The sequence below is a fragment of the Oryza sativa genome, chromosome 12, assembly GCF_034140825.1.
Source record: "Oryza sativa Japonica Group chromosome 12, ASM3414082v1".
Classification (NCBI taxonomy): Eukaryota; Viridiplantae; Streptophyta; class Magnoliopsida; order Poales; family Poaceae; genus Oryza; species Oryza sativa.
This window is the reverse complement of record NC_089046.1, coordinates 11,303,901-11,322,976: the sequence shown is the minus strand read 5'-3', so window position 1 is coordinate 11,322,976 and position 19,076 is coordinate 11,303,901. Positions and strand designations below refer to the sequence as shown.

General features: G+C 39.0%; 1 protein-coding gene across 3 annotated transcripts; it reads right to left on the bottom strand.

Annotated features, from left to right (window-relative positions):
* Positions 1-563: 563 nt before the first annotated feature.
* On the bottom strand, positions 564-18,793 carry LOC9271500 (helicase and polymerase-containing protein TEBICHI). Of its 3 annotated transcripts, none has more exons than XM_026021884.2 (28): positions 18,681-18,793; positions 18,288-18,583; positions 18,043-18,193; positions 17,857-17,925; positions 16,826-17,755; positions 15,828-15,892; positions 15,538-15,643; positions 15,256-15,456; positions 13,105-13,305; positions 10,720-10,881; positions 10,391-10,630; positions 9,827-10,039; positions 9,338-9,688; positions 9,113-9,265; positions 8,448-8,657; positions 8,039-8,257; positions 7,824-7,941; positions 6,478-7,427; positions 6,086-6,283; positions 5,753-6,012; positions 4,801-4,990; positions 4,573-4,686; positions 4,137-4,489; positions 1,920-2,028; positions 1,691-1,840; positions 1,462-1,558; positions 1,107-1,370; positions 564-1,010 (listed from the first exon to the last, which is right to left on the bottom strand). In XM_026021884.2, the coding sequence occupies exons 1-27, from the start codon at positions 18,714-18,716 to the stop codon at positions 1,300-1,302; spliced, it is 6,213 nt and encodes a 2,070-aa protein (XP_025877669.1). In that variant the 5' UTR covers positions 18,717-18,793; the 3' UTR covers positions 564-1,010; positions 1,107-1,299. The 3 variants fall into 3 exon arrangements, with proteins under 3 accessions (XP_025877669.1, XP_015619406.1, XP_015619407.1); XM_015763920.3 differs by having other exon boundaries at positions 564-991; XM_015763921.3 differs by having other exon boundaries at positions 564-991; positions 1,202-1,370.
* Positions 18,794-19,076: the final 283 nt, after the last annotated feature.

Genomic DNA, 19,076 nt, shown 5'->3' with positions numbered 1-19,076 from the left:
GACGGACGAACCGCCTCTGCGCGACAAAGGAATGCAAAGTTTTTTTTTTTAAGGAAAACTTCATGTTTCCATTAACCCATGAAAGCGACAAAATCGCCGGCAACCAAACCCTCAACGCCCGGAGGTGCACCGTCCCAAAAGATCGGTGTTTGGGGGACTGTTACATCCAATGGATACTATAGCATCAGCTAACTTATTACATTCCCGCAGACAATATCTAATTTGGCAAGAAAGAAAAGACGATGTTACATCCAATGGAATGCAAAGGATGACATACAATCAAGAACGGAACACAGCGATTCGTTTGTGACACTTGACTTTGTAAAGGATAGGAAAAAAAAGAATACTAGCATTCTTGATAGCCAAAGCGCTAGCAGCACCCTGCCCTTCAACGTAAATAAGGTCAATTTGTTGCTTTGGCAGTCATTCCTCATTTCTCAACAACGACCATACATATAGCTAGGGCGACCAAGAAAGATGCAGCTATAGATTGAAAATAAGCAAGCAACACGACTCGCAAAAGTTTGCTCGAGTGCAATGTAACCCAATACTGTACAATACAATGCACAAAAAGAGCAACGAACGATGTTACTCTCATAAATGATAAGTACTGTGCAACATGACAGTTTCACAAGTCTTCAACTCGAGCAACACCTCTATAATCAATATATACATAATCAAGACATCAGGCAAAAAAGAATGAACAAGCTATTACAGTCTGTCCATTTACAGTACAACATATATACTGTAGAAGTCCTCGCAAAAAAAATATATATATACTGTAGAAGTGGATGTCCCCTTGAGATGTTCCCCTTGTCTGCTCTATGAATAATGTGATGAATCCTGTATAGGCGGTACTGCAGCTTCAGTCGGAACCGTTGGCCTGTCCTTCAATCCTCATTCTCAACAATGGACTCCGTAACTGAAGCAATGTAACCTGTTTTATATAGATTCAAGGTGGCACGTAATAAAAGAAAGGAGACCGAAGGCCCTGCAGAAAGAGAAATCACCTGATTCAAGTTTCAGATTTGATAGAACAAAAACTATTTCCAAAACCAGAATTTAGAAGGTATGAAATAAGGAATGCATTTATCAATTTATGTAACCTGGCAACATCAATCGTGCTACAGTAAGTTCGAATCCAAAGTGGTGTCAGACTTGGCAGATCAAACATGGCTTCAGAGAAGTTTGCAAGAATAACCTGACCCAGCCTTTCTGACTGCAATGGCACCTTAGCCTTTCCATTAACAAACAGATGATTTCTTGGGACCTTGCTCCAAAGAAGCATTCACCATCGCGTCAAGGTTCTAGATGGAACGGTTCTAAAGAACCCCAAGTTTGTCCTACCTTTATTTTAGTGCGTAAAGGCACTGGTGAAAGAAACAAATAGCGATTCAATTTTCAGCTTGAAAATGAAAACTAGCAGTATCCGATTCAGAACTTCAGATTAGAAAGTGATACCTAAGAGTGAAGCAGAGTTCTCCATGACAGTCTGTAGTAACCTTACAGCCTCCGCTACCATACATGGATCAACTTCAAGCACCAGTTCATCATGCACCTAAAACACAGAAGAGGATTACCATCATCTAAACAAGCAAACTAACAGAACAACGATGGAAAATGGGATACATACATATATGTATGTATGACCAGGAAAAATGGGATATTTCATGATAGCTTCATCAAATACCTGCAGAATAAGGTGACAACGGCCTCTGATTTCAGAAAAGTTCTGCATAGCCACATCAATTGAATCAACTGTTGCTCCCACCGTGCTCCCATTTGTAATTGCAGAATGAACTTTAATCATAGCCACTTTGATAATATCAGCTGCAGAACCCTGGAAAGACTTGCACTTAAATACTGTATTGCAGTGAATTAAGAACCTAGCAGCTTAAGAAAGATGGTTGCTCTATTACCTGGCAAATAGAATTAACTGCTTGTCTCTGTGCCTTTGCTTTCTCCTTGCTATTTCCGGCTGTTATTTTTGAAAGAAAACGTCTCCTTCCCATTAAGGTCTCCACATACCTGATAAGTGATAATAGCTTAGGCACTACCTTTAAGTATTGACATGTGGGTGGTTATAAAATGAAGCAGAGGATTCATGCTTTATAAGATATGTACTTCTACACATTGGCAGAAAGCACAGATGTGCCTTTCCCTGTAGGTTACGCAACCTCATGCGTGTTGTACCCCCATTCTTCTTTTCATAGCACTGTGAATACACCTCTTGCACTGGTCTTAGATTAACTGAATTAGATGCACCTATTCACCCGTGTGTTAGCTGTTTCTTGTTTAAGGTTGTCCTCAGCTTCTAGTACTCCCTCCGTCCTCCGTCCCAAAATAAGTAAACCAGTACAGGATGTGATATATCATAGTACTACGAATCTGGACAGGCACCTGTACTAGGTTACCTTATTTTCCTGTACTAGGTTAACTTATTTTGGGATGAGGGAGTAGTGCACAAGGCATTGTGAACAGTCCAGAAAATGTGCTTCATCAATATGTTTTTTAACTTGGAAAACTTAGATTTCATTAACAATCATGCATGCTATATTGCCAGCTACCACACTGGTCAAAATAACAAAAATGATTGACACGGGTCAACATATTGATCTAATTGAAACTAGTTCAAACAAATTTAACTCAAGTTGAATTCTTTTTTTTTTCCAGCCTCCTCGATCAATGGCTAGTTGGCTACTAGTGGCAAACGCTCAATGAGGGGAGCAGTGGCAGAGCTCACAAAGATGTGCCAGCTGGACACATGTCATTCCAATCTGGTGTGCCACGCCCAAGGTAGCAGCAGGTAAATTACTTATGCTGCAGCCCTATCACCTCACACCGCTGTAAGTTGCCAAACTGGAGCCTGCCGACTCCCATCCTCACCTCATGTCATGCTGCCATTGATCAAGGAGATGGCCATCCAAAGTTAAGGAAGACGAGTGAGAGCGATGGAGGGAGGGATTGGTTCAAACTTCAAAGTGCAACAAAAAGGAAATACTACCTGGCCCTCACTCAGTGAAAACATTGCTCATTCGATCAATAGGTGAAACTTTGGCAATGATAGGTGCCCCAATATACAATATACTCATTTTTTTCTTCACAATTTCTATCTCAAAAACACTTGTGGGTATAAGACGATGCCCACGTCGAATGCAACAATCCTCACAGTACTGCAACGGGTGTATCTATGTGGGTGCTTTCTGCCTTGGCAACATGGTGCCTAAAACTGCTATATATATTTCCAAGTTAATTGCATTGGCGGTACATAAACTTGTTAGATGGGTACGATCAAGTACACAAACTTGTAAAACAGTTCTTTTGGTACATGAACTTGTCCAATGCACGCAAACTGATGCTAAAACAACACATTGTGACTAAATTTACCGAGTTGGACGCTAAGTACGATGTTACGTGCATACCTGAGGACAAGAGACTTATTACATGTGCAAATCACCTCTATATTTTGATTCTAGTTTGTTCTTTCTTTGTTTCTATCCACTGCATCATTCGTCTATATTTTATATGTTTTCTTTGTAGTATCATCGTTATAATATAGTACTCCCTCCGTTCCATAATTCTTGACGTTTTGGCCAAGGTAGAGGTCAAACTTTTATAACTTTGATCATCAATAACTTTAAAAATATAAAGCTTAAAGGAAATAGAACAACATATATAGATTTATCTTTCAAAGTACTATAAGAAAAGTAAACATGCATTTATTTATTGAATATATTACAATAGAAAAACAAAGTCAAAGATATATTTTGAAAACCATGTCATTGTCCAAAACATCAAGAATTATGGAACCGGAGGGAGTACTACGTTTACTCAGTACTATGTTCTCATGTGTGTGCCTACGAGGCATCCTAATTAGCACCCAACTTACCAATAGCAGCCAGATATGCCTTTTAGCCTAGGTTCGCACGCACAAAACAAGTTTGCGCATCAAAATAAGTGTTTTATAAGTTTGTGTACTCGCTTAAAAAATGTTCATGTACCACCAATGCAATTTACTCTATACTTCGAGTAGGGTCTACCCCTAATGTTTCACCTCAAAAGAAAAGATAAAAAAATCAAAGGGAAAACATATCAGAGCATAAAAGGCAGAAATGGCTATGACAAAGCAAACTAACCCTTTATGACGACATGATGCCACAGCTTCGTGTAGCCATGAAGAGACACCAGGAAAGAACCTCTTAAAACTTTGGATTTTCTGTGCAGCATCTTCTGGGCTGCATTCAAGTTGTTCTGCTAGAGAGTTGGCACCCATTCCATAGAGGATGCCATAAATAAATCTTTTGGTGGTCTCTCTTTCCTTTGAACAGATCAAGGACTCCGCTTTACCAGTCCATCTTGAAGCAATCATAGTAAATACATCACCATCTGGTTTACTTAGAAGTTCAATCAATGCAGTATCTTTAGAAAAATGAGCCATTAAACGCAGCTCGATCTGTGAGTAATCAGCTGTTACCAGCAACCAATTCTCCTAGCAAAAAGGAGACCACAAAATTACCTTACTTGCGATAGGAAAATATATACAGCATGAAACAATTGTTGAGTGAGCAATACTTGGGTGGGAATGAAAAAATCACGAGGATTGATTTCATGATGATCAACCATTGACATGCTTGTGGAATCATGATCATTCTTCAATGTTGTGAAATCCACCAAGTGCTCAACACACTACAAATTATAGTTCAGTCAGTTTTTTTTCTAAGGAAAAAATGCAGTCAATCATTGCTATGACCTATGAATATAATCATATTATACAAAACACTAGCAATAATGTAACATAACCTGCAGATTTGGTTCTTCCATTGATAGACGGCCAGTGGCAGTTGATGTCTGGAGCCAATTTCCTTGTATGATGTATCTTTGTGATTTGCTGCACAACTGAGCCCGTGAGCAAATGGACCCCAAGGTGCCATTTAACAGTTTTGCCAATGTTCTATGTTCCTTAATTACAGATATAATTGGATGTTGATCCCTGAATAAAAAGAGCATAATAATATGACACTGTATTAAAAATGAACAAAACCAAAGCATCTCTAAATACATGTCAATCCCTGAATAAACAGAGCAAAAGACTATTAGACGGAGTGATGATCTAAGTTAGAAGTTCAACAAGAGCAATTCTCCACATTTACTGAAATCTTATTGTTACCAGTGCAAACACTTTCCTTGGGAAACTTGCAAAAAATTACGTGAGGGTTGAGTGAAGCATCAAAAGAATATACAGATTACAGCACTACTTGTAATAAAGTTTCCCTGGCCAACTCATTGGCATGTTCAACAAATTCTGAGCCAGCATTGCCATGACATTCTGAAAGGCGTAAGAATTATTTTCTTCCTTCCCTGACCCTCACTTTACTATAATTCTTTGAAGCACCAAGCCAAACATGACATGCAACTCTTGAAACATACTGTAATCAGACATAATAATAAAATGTGATGGCACCCCAATAATTCCAGCTTAGATCAAGACAACACCGTAATGACATCTTCAACATGCAGAAACTAGAATGGACACAAGGATACTTCAATCCAGACATAATACAACATGAAGACATTATGTCAGTGAACCATTGTTGAGACTAGATATACAAGGAAATACATTTTAAATTTCAAAAATGCTTGAATCATGAAAAGTTTGTGACTGGCACATTGAAAGGAAAAAAAAACACTTGCTAATATAATAAATTTGCAATGCCTAGAAATGACACACACAACAAATAGATCAAATTTATACCTTAGATGGTCCAAGGACTGCTTGTCAGTGCTAGGATGCAATTTTCCTTTCCCACAACCTTTTGGAACTGGCAGTTTTAAGTGTGTATAAAGAACGTCAGCGATGTCAGCAGTTGCATTTAGTGAGAAGCTCTTGCCAGCTAATTTATAAGCTTCTTTCTCTAGTTCTTTCAGCTTTCTTATTATGATATGCCTCGCACGGAGACATGCATCCATGTCAGCACCAATTCCCCAAAGTTCCATATCAGCAAGAACATTTACCTGCCCAACAAATATAATGTGAATGTCAAAGCATTTGATGACAATATTGCATTTTGGCAAGGGTAGAACGTACCAATGGGCCCTCAATTGTTTCGAGTAAATCATTGAGATTTTGAGAAACAAGTAATTTCCTCAAAACAGAACACAATGCCCGTGTCTGTGCAGCACGCCGACAGCAACCATTATGAGCTGCTTTGTGCATCTGATTTCTCCATCTGCCATCTCGATTTGCAGCTGCTGCAGCTTCATTGTGTAGTCGTCTCTTCACTAACTATTAATTAATATCAGGTAAAAATTACAAATAAAGTACATTTTCTGAAATATCTCAGCATCAAAATTAAGAAATCTTTTCTGTCAAAAAATTAACAAATCATTGGGAAATGTTAAGGTTGAAAGAGATTGCCATGAAAACATTTAAAGAGGAAACCAAGCATGAGTTCTATATCACAGCATAAGATATTATACCTTCTCAAGATTTGGCACTGTTTTACTTTCCTCATCAGGCCAGAGAACCCATGCCACCAAGCATATGTCCAATCCACTGTGGACAGAAACTGGTTGTAGGAAAACATACAAGTTGTCGAGGACTTCAACATTCTTCAACATTTTGTAGTCAAGATGAAGTCTAGAGAGCCGTTGACAAGAAACACAGGGATACTTCAATGCTTGAATCTGGAACTTTAAATTCCAGGTCATTTTTTTGACACTGTTTTGTCGCATAATTTCGATTACTCTGTTCCATCTTCTCGTTAGTTCGTCCCACATTTCAATGGAGTCATTGCTACCAGCCATCATTAGGTCTTTCGGAAAGTTGCAGTAGTAAACAGGTGAATTTTCCCAACAGACAGCCAAACCAAGAATATCGAAATAGGTTGAAGATGATTTAATTGACTTCTTGACATAATGAAGATCAAAAGAAAACTCACTAACAGTAGACCATTGATCAAGAAAACTGTCAAACCCTCCTGGGAAATTATATGCATTAACAGGGCCTTTGTCAGCCACATTTCTGCTGCTTAATTTAGTTTCTATGGAGAAAGGTGATGCTACTTGGACAACGATGTTGGCATTATTCACTATTCTTGCACTCTCTGTTATTTGTATGGAAGAACCAGGGTGCATATCGTTCCCTAAAGTTCTCTCTGTAGAAGCCCTTTGAGAACCATAACTGAAGCAGTTATTTGTATCATCACTAGCTTGACCTCTGCCAACAGAAACCATGCTATCTCGAGTTGGGGGTTCATCGATAGTTGGGAGTAGAGGTGTAGTAAACTGAGGAACTTGTACACCAAGTGACTTGAAAGCTGAGAATGCTGCTACTCTAGCTGCTTCTGCCTCCTCAAGAACAATTTTTCGAGCTCCATTTTTTATCTTCTTGGCAATACCCAATTGCATTCGGCGTAAACCAGAATCACCTAGTCCATTGAACAGATATTATTACACAAGGCAGGAAAATCACAAGAAATAAGCCAATAGGATGAATCTGACCCCTTGATACTAAACTGATCCAAAATGTTGAACAAAAAGAGAGGAAAACAAAAATAGAAAATAGAAAGGAATGCCAATGTGGACTACACATTACAGCCATCTCCAAAGGAAGAGAAGTCTTGTTCTCAGGTTGTTAAGAGTACTAATTTACGAGTTTGATGGCTTTTGAGCTATTACTTTCACCATTTCTCTAATAGTAAAGCTACTGCTACCACCACCACCACCACCATCATTGCAGCACTACTGTAGTCTCAGAACCTCAGACTAACACAACATACACAAATATTTTAATAGAAAGTTTAAACATAGCTAGAGTATTAGACCTTGGCCAGACCAAGTAGAAGATTCAAAAAGAGCTTTTGCAATTTCAGGAATAGATGCTTCAGCAATGGCAACAGGAGTACGCAAACCAGACTTATAAAGAGCCCTTGCACGTGAACCCTGCATCCCATAACATATTAACATATAAAAATAAGTAGGAAGATATGATGGGACAAAACTTAGGATTTATCATGCATGCAAAGTGACATAAGCAAACCTTGACAAATGGAATTGATGTAAGTTCCGCAATCTCTGCTCTGACTCCAAAACAGACTCGGTTTTGGAACTTAGCAACAAGGCCTTCTAAATCATGCCAACCAAGTCTCTGACAAAACACAGAAACCATTGAAGCAAACCTGCCAGCATTTTCCTGTAAAGCTTGAATCATACCTCTTGCAACTTTGAATGCCTCACAAACATCTGTGACAGGAATTTCCTGAAAGATACAATACATTAAATAGCTTCATTAAATATTCAATCATACTATATTTACAAATAAAAAAAGATCCAAAACCAATTAGAGTAATGCACTTTGCTGGCATGGCAGAGATAGATCGTTAACATACTACTAGGTTTCAGGAATAGTAAGCAAATTGATGATACAATCTTGCAGAGTTGAATTATACCTGAGCAAGCCTTGACAACATCAAGGCCACATAAAAGCGCTTAGAAACTCGAAGTGCCTGCTCATTAATAAGTGCATTTCCACCAGAACCTCGTGTTGGTGACCTGTTGCGGATACCAGCACGCTGAGGTTTTCCACGAACAGGCATTGCAGCCCCATGAGCCATGTGCATCAAAAATGGTTCTATTACTCCAACCCGGTTGCCAACTGACTGCACATTACCAACAAGCATCAATACTATAGATAAAATAGAGTAAGTTCTAGCATAGTGCCATGAACTTGTAAAGTGGGTGCATGAGTTCATGGCCTTGTGATGCATTACATGAATATTATTTGATTTAGTATCACTACCATTTTACAATAAGAGTAAAACAACATACTGTTTAATGCCACCTCCTTGACAACATCACTTGATACATTTTAAGTTATCTGATCATCTCAATATGTCATCTTAGTGTTCACCTTTTTACTTGGGTAAAGAGAAAAATATATACATTTTTCACTTGAAAAGGATGGTTGCCTGTCAGGCTATAAGGACAATATAGACAATAGCAAGAATCAGTCTGTGGTCCTTTACTATTGATATACACAAATAGGATATGAAAATATTACATGTACTCAGACTAATTGTTGGAGAAAAAACGTTCTAAGATGCAACAGAAATACCTGCTCAAGAGAAGTAAGTTGCATGAACCTCTCATAGTACAATTCCCAATCAGGTTCGACATCTACATTTATCGGGGTTACCAGGTAAACCAAATGCAAATCACATGCCAGAACAAAGCCTTCTCTTGCCCTTGAAAGATCATCCAGCACGACCTACACAGAGAAATAGAAAATTGTAAGATTAAATTTAAAAAATATTGAAAATAACTAAAGAAAGTAACCTACCAACGATTCCTCAGGATTAAGTGAACTGCCAAAAGCTGCTAGCCCAAGTGGAGTAGTAGAGTATATTTTAGTTTCATTATTCCACTCAAGAAACCTTTTATGGCATAACCAACGAAGGGAGTCCTGAGCTGACTTCACAACATCCTCAAAAGGTTTAGTAGAGTTAAGCAGCGTACACCTCACATATCGATGGATATCACTTGCAGTTTGCACAATTCCACCAGCAACAACCTCCATGATTGCATGAGTCATTCCATTTTTATCTTCTGAGAGGCAAGACTCCAAGGGAGTACAGTTACTTCTAAGAATACCTGTAATCCTCTTGACCTCTTCAGGCTTGCATACAAGTATCTACATTTCAAATATCAAAGTATTAGACATTCATAAACAAGAAAACATCAGCACAACCAGATACATAAATAAAAAATTGAAACTAAGCTGATGAATTCATGGGAAACATCTAGTATAAATGAAAGTTTCATATCTTACACTCTCTCCCTTTGTATCTATGCCAGTTCTACCAGCACGACCAGACATTTGCTTGTACCGAGTTCCATCAATGAAGTCACGACCTATCCTAGGTTGCCTAAATATTACTCGTCTGGCAGGCAAGTTAACACCAGCAGCTAAAGTTGAAGTGGCAGCCAAAACTCTGACAAGACCTTTACGGTAACATGTTTCCACAATCTCCCTCTCCTCAACCTGCCAAAAGAGAAAGCCGTACTTGTATGAAACAGAAATGACTACATATTATAAGCTCACGATCATCAATAGCTAGGAGAATAGTTGTCAAAATAGACATCAAGAAAAGTACAATGCATACATTCATGTTTCCTACAGTCCTACTGAAAGATAAAGGTTGTCATGAAGTAATGGAATGGTTTTAGAAATTAGTAATAAATTCAAAACAGCATCTACTAAAATGTAGTAAAAAAAAGGTCATTCAGCTACGCAGTGCAGATTCTAAATGCTTAGGGGCAACGACAATGGCATAAATAAGGTCCACCAACTCTTCATGGCATGATATGAGAAATTATAGTAAAATTACAATACCGTTAAACCAGCATGATGGTATGCAACTCCAGAGGGAAGGGTCTCTTCTAATACAGGATCTAACCCAGAAGGGCTCCTCTTCAAGGCTTCAACTGCAAATGTAGCATCTGGAAATTCTGAGCCAACGTCACTTGATCCAACAGAAGCCACTTTCAAAAACTTGGCAACATGTCTTGCAGTTGATTCACAGCCTTTCCGGCTGGAGCAAAACAAAAGAACAGAATGCCCCTGCTGAACAACCTGGGAAGCAAAACAAGGTAGATGTGTACACATATATTTTAGATAGTAAGGAATCGGTTACTGGAGACTAAATAGCGCAAAGTATTTACCTCATTGCACAACTCAACAATATGGTCTGGATCCTTACCGCCAAGATCAGCTACTTTTGGAAGCACGCGAACAACATTCATATCTTTATCAAAGACCTGATTACCGACTTTAATAAATTCCTCCAGCGGAACAGGTCGAAATTCTGTTTGGTAAAGTGCAGCCTAATTATGCAGCAGAATATCAGATACACATGAATCATCCAATTTTAGTTTTACGATAAAGTAAAATGCCACTTGAAACACAAAAGACTTTGTCACACTCAGCCTTTCATATTGACCAAAAAGATCAAGAATTAGCAAAGCAACATAATCAAGGAAGATTATAATAAAAATGCTGCAGAATCAAGTCAACAACCAAAACACAGGTATAAATCCTTACAAATTAGGTTGTGCGTGTTAGAAATTAAACGGTCTCTTACTCTTAATATACATCGGCCGGCTATTCGCCGGCCCGGCAAAAAAAAAGAAATTAAACGGTCACAAAATAAAAGGAACAAATAGACTGGATAAAAATCAACAAGACTTAAACAAACAGAAAACAATTTCTATCATGCATTGAGACTCAAGCTGGTATTTGAAGGTCAGTTTGCAGATTTCATATAATAGAGTAAATTTCAGATAACTGCAACTATTTTGTCAAAATTATCAATTTACTGCAATTTCAGCTAGACATTTCAAAGTGTATGATTTTACCAGAAAGCTGCAACTTTATTTCTCACAAAGTTTGAGCCTACCTGTCATACGCACATGCAATACTTATGATGGTGTAAGTCGGGCCCAAATGCCATACACACATAGGAGGTAAAGTTGTTGTTTTGTGATAAATCGTTCACTATTGTTGCAGTTTTGTGAAATACCCATGTAAAATTGTAACAAAGTGATAGTTTTGACAAAATAATTGCAATTTTGTGAAATTCTCTTAGATATATTTATAGCAATATTCATGACAGTTGTTATTGATAAATATGCAGTGTTACTGGGACTCGCAAGTCCCTTTTTTTTTTCTTTTACCATGTTGACACGCGTGCGTCAACGCATGTTAGACGTGGGACGGCACCCATCTGACAGAGTCCAAAGGAAAGAGAGGAGAGTTGCAGGCTTGCAGCTGCTGATAATAGAGGAACGAAGTTGCGGTAAGAGGTAAAGCAAGTGAAGAGAGAGAGTGTGTGCGTGCGCACAAAGAAGAGGCGGAAAGGTTGCAGCTTTTCCAGGATTGCAGGAGGCTGGAGAGAGAGCATGCAGCCTGCACCTTTTGAGGTACTGCTTAGAAAATAAACAAAGTAATAAAAAAATAGGGTAAGACTTTTATACTCTATTCTTATTGGTCCAAAAGCCAAGGCTGAAAAATAGAAAACAATTAAACTACAAAATCAATTCTGAAATTAAGTTCTAATAAAATTCAAATTCTGGCTGTGGCCTGTGGCTTATAAGCCAATGAGCATACAAGCGAAGCTTCCATGCACAACAGACATAGGAAAGGGATCTTATGTCCACAATACTCCTTGGAACACTGGTATTAAAAGTATTTTAAGTGTTTGACCGACTATTTTACATGTTAATATTTTATATTATATAATATGTTTATAAAATATGTATTATACGAATCTTCGAATCCTTTTTCTCCAAATTTGCTGAATCAGATACTCGAATCCAAGTCATACTCTAACACCTATGTCAATGTCCCGTACCACTGTAAATATGTTTGTCAAATACTGTTGAAAGCCTATAGAGCATGTCTAATACTGTTTGTCAAATATAGTAACACTATAGAGCATCGCACAGTTCCACATTATTTTCAGTGAAATACTTGAGCAGTAAATTCTTCGTCCTTCTGCAGCATAAAAATCAGATTGGTTGCATCAGTCATTTGTAGTTTAGATGCCTCTAATTAGGCCCTTAAGACATAACTGTCAAAATGATGCACACAGTGTTTGTCCAGCCCTCCACCACCTTGTGGAGACACTACAAGGAACCTCAGGACAGGCTAAATTTTATGGTTTTCTCGGAAAAAAAAAAAGCTAATTCAGTAGAATCCTCACTGTAATGCAATGGTTCCCAGCATCCTTTCTACTTGTACATTCAGCACAGTACACTATTTCATTTCAGCATAATAATCAAAAGTATGGTGGTGTTATCATTAAAAGGAAAATCAACTCACAAAAAATATACATGTGAAACTTTGAAGTTCAGCAAATCAGCATACATAACTTGTTACTACTTACTACTGTATTTCATTAGACAGTTTGGTTAAATAATACATTATTCTTGTCAAAATGATGGTGAATGACCGTAAGATATTACACTGCAAGCATGTTTATGGTAGATAACAGCATTTCTTAAAAAAACAGATAATAGTATGAACAAAAATTACAGAAGTTCTCTTACTTGAAGCCAATCAGCTACAGCTGCAACATTGGGCATAGTAGCACTCATACCAATAATCTGCAATCCATGAGTTGCATCCATCTTCCCACTGCTAGAACCTGAGATTTCTCCACTTGATGATTCTGAATTCCCTTCACCAGCTGCATACCTAAGCTTTGTCAGCATCAGCTCCAAAAGATATCCTCGGTGTTGGTCACCAACCTATAAACACAAAATTGCATGTTAAAAATGAAATATGCATGTATATAAAATATTAGGCCACCTATTATTACCAAAGTTTCACTTGGACCATCATTTAAGCATTTTTTTTTGTCCAGGTAATATTTCCATTTGTTGCACTTCGGTCCACCCTCCCTTTCTATCTTACTCAGTATCTTCTCCCCACCATCTGGAACTCTGTGTCTAACAGTGCAGCGGATAGCAGTAGGGATTGACAAAGGGGCACAGTGGCAGGGCTCTGCTAATAGAGGTACCGTGGACAAGCTTGTGTTGGCCGAACTAGTCAAACCAGACCGCCTCCTCACGCTGTCAATTGGTCAACTCATGGCACTGCCAGTGGCTGAATTTGATCCTGTCAGTCAATATCCTCCTCCTCTCTTCTCTTTGTAGTGATGTTGATGAGCCAAAGTTTTGGAGAGAAGAAAGGCTGAGAGGGGTGAAGAGGAAGAGGTGGTCCAAAGTGCAATGGAAATGATATCTAACCTAGTCTGAAGTAAAGGCATTGCTCAGGTGGTGGTACAAAGTGAAACTTTGGTAATAATAGGTGGCACAATGTGCGATTCACTCAAAAATTGCATGTTCTTCAACATCCAAAGGACTTCCAAAGGAAGAAGAAAAGAACTTCAAATTGCATGAGGGGAAAGGTAAACAGGAATAGGTCAGGACTTGGGACTCAGAGACACAATATTCTTGACATAACAAATGCTTCTCGAAACACTTTTATTTTGTTATATTTTTGGCATTGAATTTTTCAAAAAAAATGGGGAAAGCAACGAGAAATGCTAGACTGGTCCCTAATCAAAAGCATTGACCAATATGTTATGGTAAACTCATCTTCTCTTTTAAAAAAAAAAAAGTACACCAATATGTTCCAATATAATGAAGACCAACTTCGGTTGTAATGCACATGCACACTGTTAGTACTTCAAATATTGTAATGTGAAGAGATTCATTTCGCAGTTTGCTCAAGAACTTTCAAACTTGAAAATATTGAGTATAGGCCAAAAATACAATGTATTATATTGTATGTACACTACATTGGCATGTCCTCTGGAAGTACCGCATTTACAATATATTGGATGGCAGAATTATGTTTTTCAAATGAAAAGGTAATTTTTCATACCACCAAATTTTGATTTGTTTAGTTTTATACCACCTGAATTTTCCATCCCACCTAAATCGCTTTACCTACTTCAGCGCTCTCAAATTTGCCCAATTTGCTCTTATCATGGCAATTTTCCCCTCTGTATCTCTCTCTCATGAATCTATATCACTTCACTCGCCAGCATCAGCTGGCCAAGTGGCAACAGGTAATAGGAACATACAGTAGTAAGTCAGGCATTTTACAAGTGTTCCTCTCGCAAAGAGAGCACAGAAATTTCAAATAAGGTAATGGAAGTGAACCAAAAATATCAGTGTACAAACCTAAAAGGGTAATATTTTGTTGGTACCAAACCAATTTCCCATTTTTCAAAACCATTTTACATGGAACAACAACAAATACTGTCATTAAGATAAACTGATTTTCAGAACAATAAGTACTAATTCTATAAGACTAAGATCAACTAGTATAAATCTCTTATCTATATGTCTTGTCAATGGTTAGCTTGAAAATGTTGAAGATCATGTCAAATAGCTATGTAATTTCTGAATTACTTAGATATGATTACATCCATGCACTTAATGTCACTATGTATGTATCTCTTAAGTGTACAGATGCCTATTAGGTGAAATAAAAGTTAAATCCCAATACACGTTAGAAATTTGTCATGGGAATAGGTTATGTCAGCGGAAGATACTGTGTTTGAGTATCCGCCATGAATGGGACCCATGCCCATGACTCACAAAAGTAAACATAAGCAAGAAGCCAATGCAACATCTTGAAAGTAAAGAAAATGGAGAAATTTTGAGGACCAAATTGGTTTAACTTACCATATGAAGCTCATCTATTACTATTATGCCAAGTTCAGAAAGACGGCCTTCCTCCAACAACTTGTTTACCAAAGAATTGGCCTTCTCTATGGTACATACAGCAACTGATGTATCCTTAGGAAGTGACCCTCCCCCCTGATTTCCATAGAAGCTTCGAACATGTCTGCCTAGCGGCTCAAGAAGTTGCTCAAGATGTTCAGCCTAAAAAAAATACTAGTTATACAACCCAATACAAGCATGCTGAAACATTCAAAAGGTAAGCTTAGTAAAATATGGCAGAACCTTTTCAGCACATATTGACACATAGGGAAGTACAAGGATTGCCATCTTTCCACTGAACAATATCCGTCTCAACATTAGAATTTCAGCAACAAAACTTTTACCAGCACTGTAATATATGAAATAGGAATTATTTTTATGAATATACTAATAAAAACTCGAAGGTGGTATCTGGAGAAGTATGCATTTCAAACAAAAGAAACAAGTTTAAAAATAACTTATACAAAAAGGGCTGAATCATGGGGATACTGAGATTATCAATCAACAGGGAAGAGTGCAAGATCTCCCAGTACCTTGTAGATGCACAATAAACAAGATTGCGTTTCTCCAAGACACCTTCCACAAGTAAACATTCCACCTGCAGTAGACATGGGAACATAACCCTATGGATAAGGAATACAATTGAGCATGCCTCTGTGGAGAAGCACTTGAAACAGACAGTATGTGAGGGTTACTTTTAAACTGAGTTTGTAATCAAGGCAACATCTTTAATTGCTTATGATGTTCAGATATGTTCTACAAGAAAATGATGGAGAACAATTATACTTCTTTGAAAAAATAGAAGACAAATGTGGAAACACTTAGCTTTGGCAAAAACTAAGATAGTCAAGTAACATCAGGTCAGTGAAATAGATAAATTAAAGAGAAATTGAGTGGTTTGCCTCAGAAAGCAGATTGTAGAAAGCCAGGTCCACGCGTTGCTAAGTACAAATGGAAGTGGTAGACATATGATAAGATAGTAGCTTGGACTTTTCTGCGTGGATCCCTTCAAATAAAGAAGAGAAGTAGCTTTTTGGCATGCATACCCTTAATTCACAGAATGTTTAGGAAATATGGAGTAGTTTGACAGGACACAAGTACTTACAAGTTGGAACAGGTTCTTAGGATTTGTTATTAATTCAATCTGGTGAGTAGAATATATTTATTACTTTACTAGCATAAATGAAATATTCCCTCCATCCCAAAATATAACAACTCCTGCACCTACATTGTTTTCTCAACCAATCACAACCTTCCACCTTTTAATTTCTCCACCTACTTCCTCTTCTCAATCAATCACAACAAACCCCCATTTAATTTCACCTACTTTCTTAATACCCATGTCCAACCCCGAAACTTCTTATATTTTGGGACGGAGGTAGTAGCATATAGTCATATTTTGTGAGAATAGCAGCAAATACAAATTTTTTAACTTGCACAGTTGTGCTTTAGAGCAATGTTTTATTCTGCTGGCGACAGATGACTAGCAAAAGCACGACATTGGACATGAGCAAAAACTGAAAAAACTAACCTGCCAAGGATACAGCTCTGGAATACCCTTTTTCATGTATATAGCACAGAGCTCAGGGGGAAGCCAACTTGACAGCTTTGAGTGGTCCTTTTGGGGAACAGAACTAGTAGGAGTGTTGGCTTCCATTTCTTGGGATGCAAATTTATTTGTACAATCTTTGCTAGGCTTGCCATGATCTGAATACGCAGTAAGCAGCTTATCCTCACTATAGATCAGTTGATTGAGGTCTCTTCTAGTCAGACAAGAACCACTGTCACCCACTCTTGTTGGATGATTTTTCCCTTCTGTTGTTAACTTGGACAGACACTCATCATGAATCGTAGCTGAAGAATCTATGTGCATGTCAAAAGTACTTTTATTCACGTTATCTACAGAATGCGTGAGATTTTCTCTGTTCTTCATTTGACTCTTTTGACTCAGATCTACAGCACCACCTTTTTCTTCAATTTTCAGGCCTGGAACTTGAATTTCATCCTCATGAAAAAAGTCCAAATGCTTCACAGGCAACGGAGAGCTGTTTACATGATGATTATTTGCTGCCACTGGTTCTTCTTTATATGAAGATCTGTCCATTTGCTTTGTCTCATTGCTTCCTACTGTGTTTTCATGGTCAGAACCACCATTTCCGGATCTGGGAAGAATCTTAGAGCACAATGCAACTGCACAGGATGACTTGTCATCCACATCACACTCAGGCCTTCCAGGACCCTTCTCAGCCCGAGCAGAAATGCCATCAGCAAATTCAATTGCTGCATTCCAGAATTCCTCCCCGGGTGAAATCAGAGAGTTCGTGGATACAGACATCGGTGTTTCCCCAGCCCCTGGTGCTGTTGAAAATCCAACCCTTTTCTGTCCAGTATTTGGGGTAAAGCTACATCGTTGCAAAGCCACAAAACCCTCACTGCTCAGCTTTGTCCCCTCACCTAATTCCTGATGGTAAGGACACCATCAGAATTCCATAAAGAAAAAAAAAACAATATGAGAATTTCCAAAACAATTTTAGACTCAATATTTTCTTATATCAACCAAACCTCCAAAGCCTCTGGGCCACCGTATTGAGTGCCACATTTTTCCCGGAAGGGGGTTTTATGACCTACATCCTGCAATACATCCAAATGTAAGTTGCAACTTATGTATCACTTTTCATAGAAAATCGCCAAAACGGATGAATCTTGTATGCACCCCCCCCCCCCCCCAACATACACACACACAACAACCTTTAGAGCTTCCAAGTCCCCAGAGTGAGCAACGCGCTGCTTCTTGGCAGATGCATTGCTACAAGGAGCCAAGAACGACTGGATCGCACTCCTCTTCTGCTGCTTGCCCGCTTCGCCATTGCTAGCACCACCCATGACAGAAGGGATAACACTGCAACAACAATTACAACCTGAACTTCGCACAAGACCGGTTCTTAAACAGAAAGGAAAAAAGGAACCCCTCATCTTGCACAAGAATCGCATACCTGCAGTAATGGGACAATGACAAGAACTCCATCGCAAACCTCTTCAGCTCAAAATCCCCCTCATCTGTCGCCACCGCCGTGGCGGGATGGCCGACATCGACATCCATCGCCGCGGAGAGGCTCCTCCTGGCGCCCGCCGCGTCCCCACCACCCCTCGGCGAGTCCAACGAGGCCGCCGCCGCGGTTGAAGGGGAACGGACAAGGTACCCCTCCAGGGACCCCTTGGCGCCCCTCGGGCTCCCGGACGGCGGCTCGTCCTTGCGCGACGAGGGCCTCCTCTTCTTGGCCGGGAAGAACTGCGGAGAGGCGGATCGAGGAGTGCGTTAATGCTTGGAGGTGGTGGTGAGGGGAGAGAGAGATGGGGAGGAGAGAATCGCCGGCGTTAGGGTTTACCTGGTCGATGTTGGCTCGAGAGGAGCCCGACGCCATTGGGGGAAGGCCGGAAGGGGGCACGACGGAGAGGGGAAGGGAGGGGAGGCAGTCGGCGGTTTTCGTTTGAAATCAATGGAGGCGGAAATGAAGAAAGCCCTACTAATATTCGGCTCGAGCCACGGGAAGGTTTTGGGGGCGGGTTTTGTAGGTTCTTCCAAGGTCAATTAGCAGTTGATCACTAAATTTTAATAATACAGCCAGTCAAGGTTTATATTATCAGTTGATCACTAAATTTTAAGCCCCATCGGTATCACAGTTTTTGATAAATTTTGATCAATTTTTGATAATTTTCAACTGAATTTTGACAAAATCTACTGTTTAACCTTCAAAATTCCAATCGAAACTTAATTCCGAGCC

Bases quoted from the DNA above. Each gene is read 5' to 3' on its own strand.
- LOC9271500 (XM_026021884.2), bottom strand. From the start codon at position 18,716: ATGGCGTCGGGCTCCTCTCGAGCCAACATCGACCAG. The intron at 7,428-7,823 runs GTCTAATACTCT...TCAATGGACTAG, and splicing joins TTCTACTTGGTCTGGCCAAG to GTGATTCTGGTTTACGCCGA. The intron at 4,490-4,572 runs GTATTGCTCACT...CCTTTTTGCTAG, and splicing joins ATTTTTTCATTCCCACCCAA to GAGAATTGGTTGCTGGTAAC.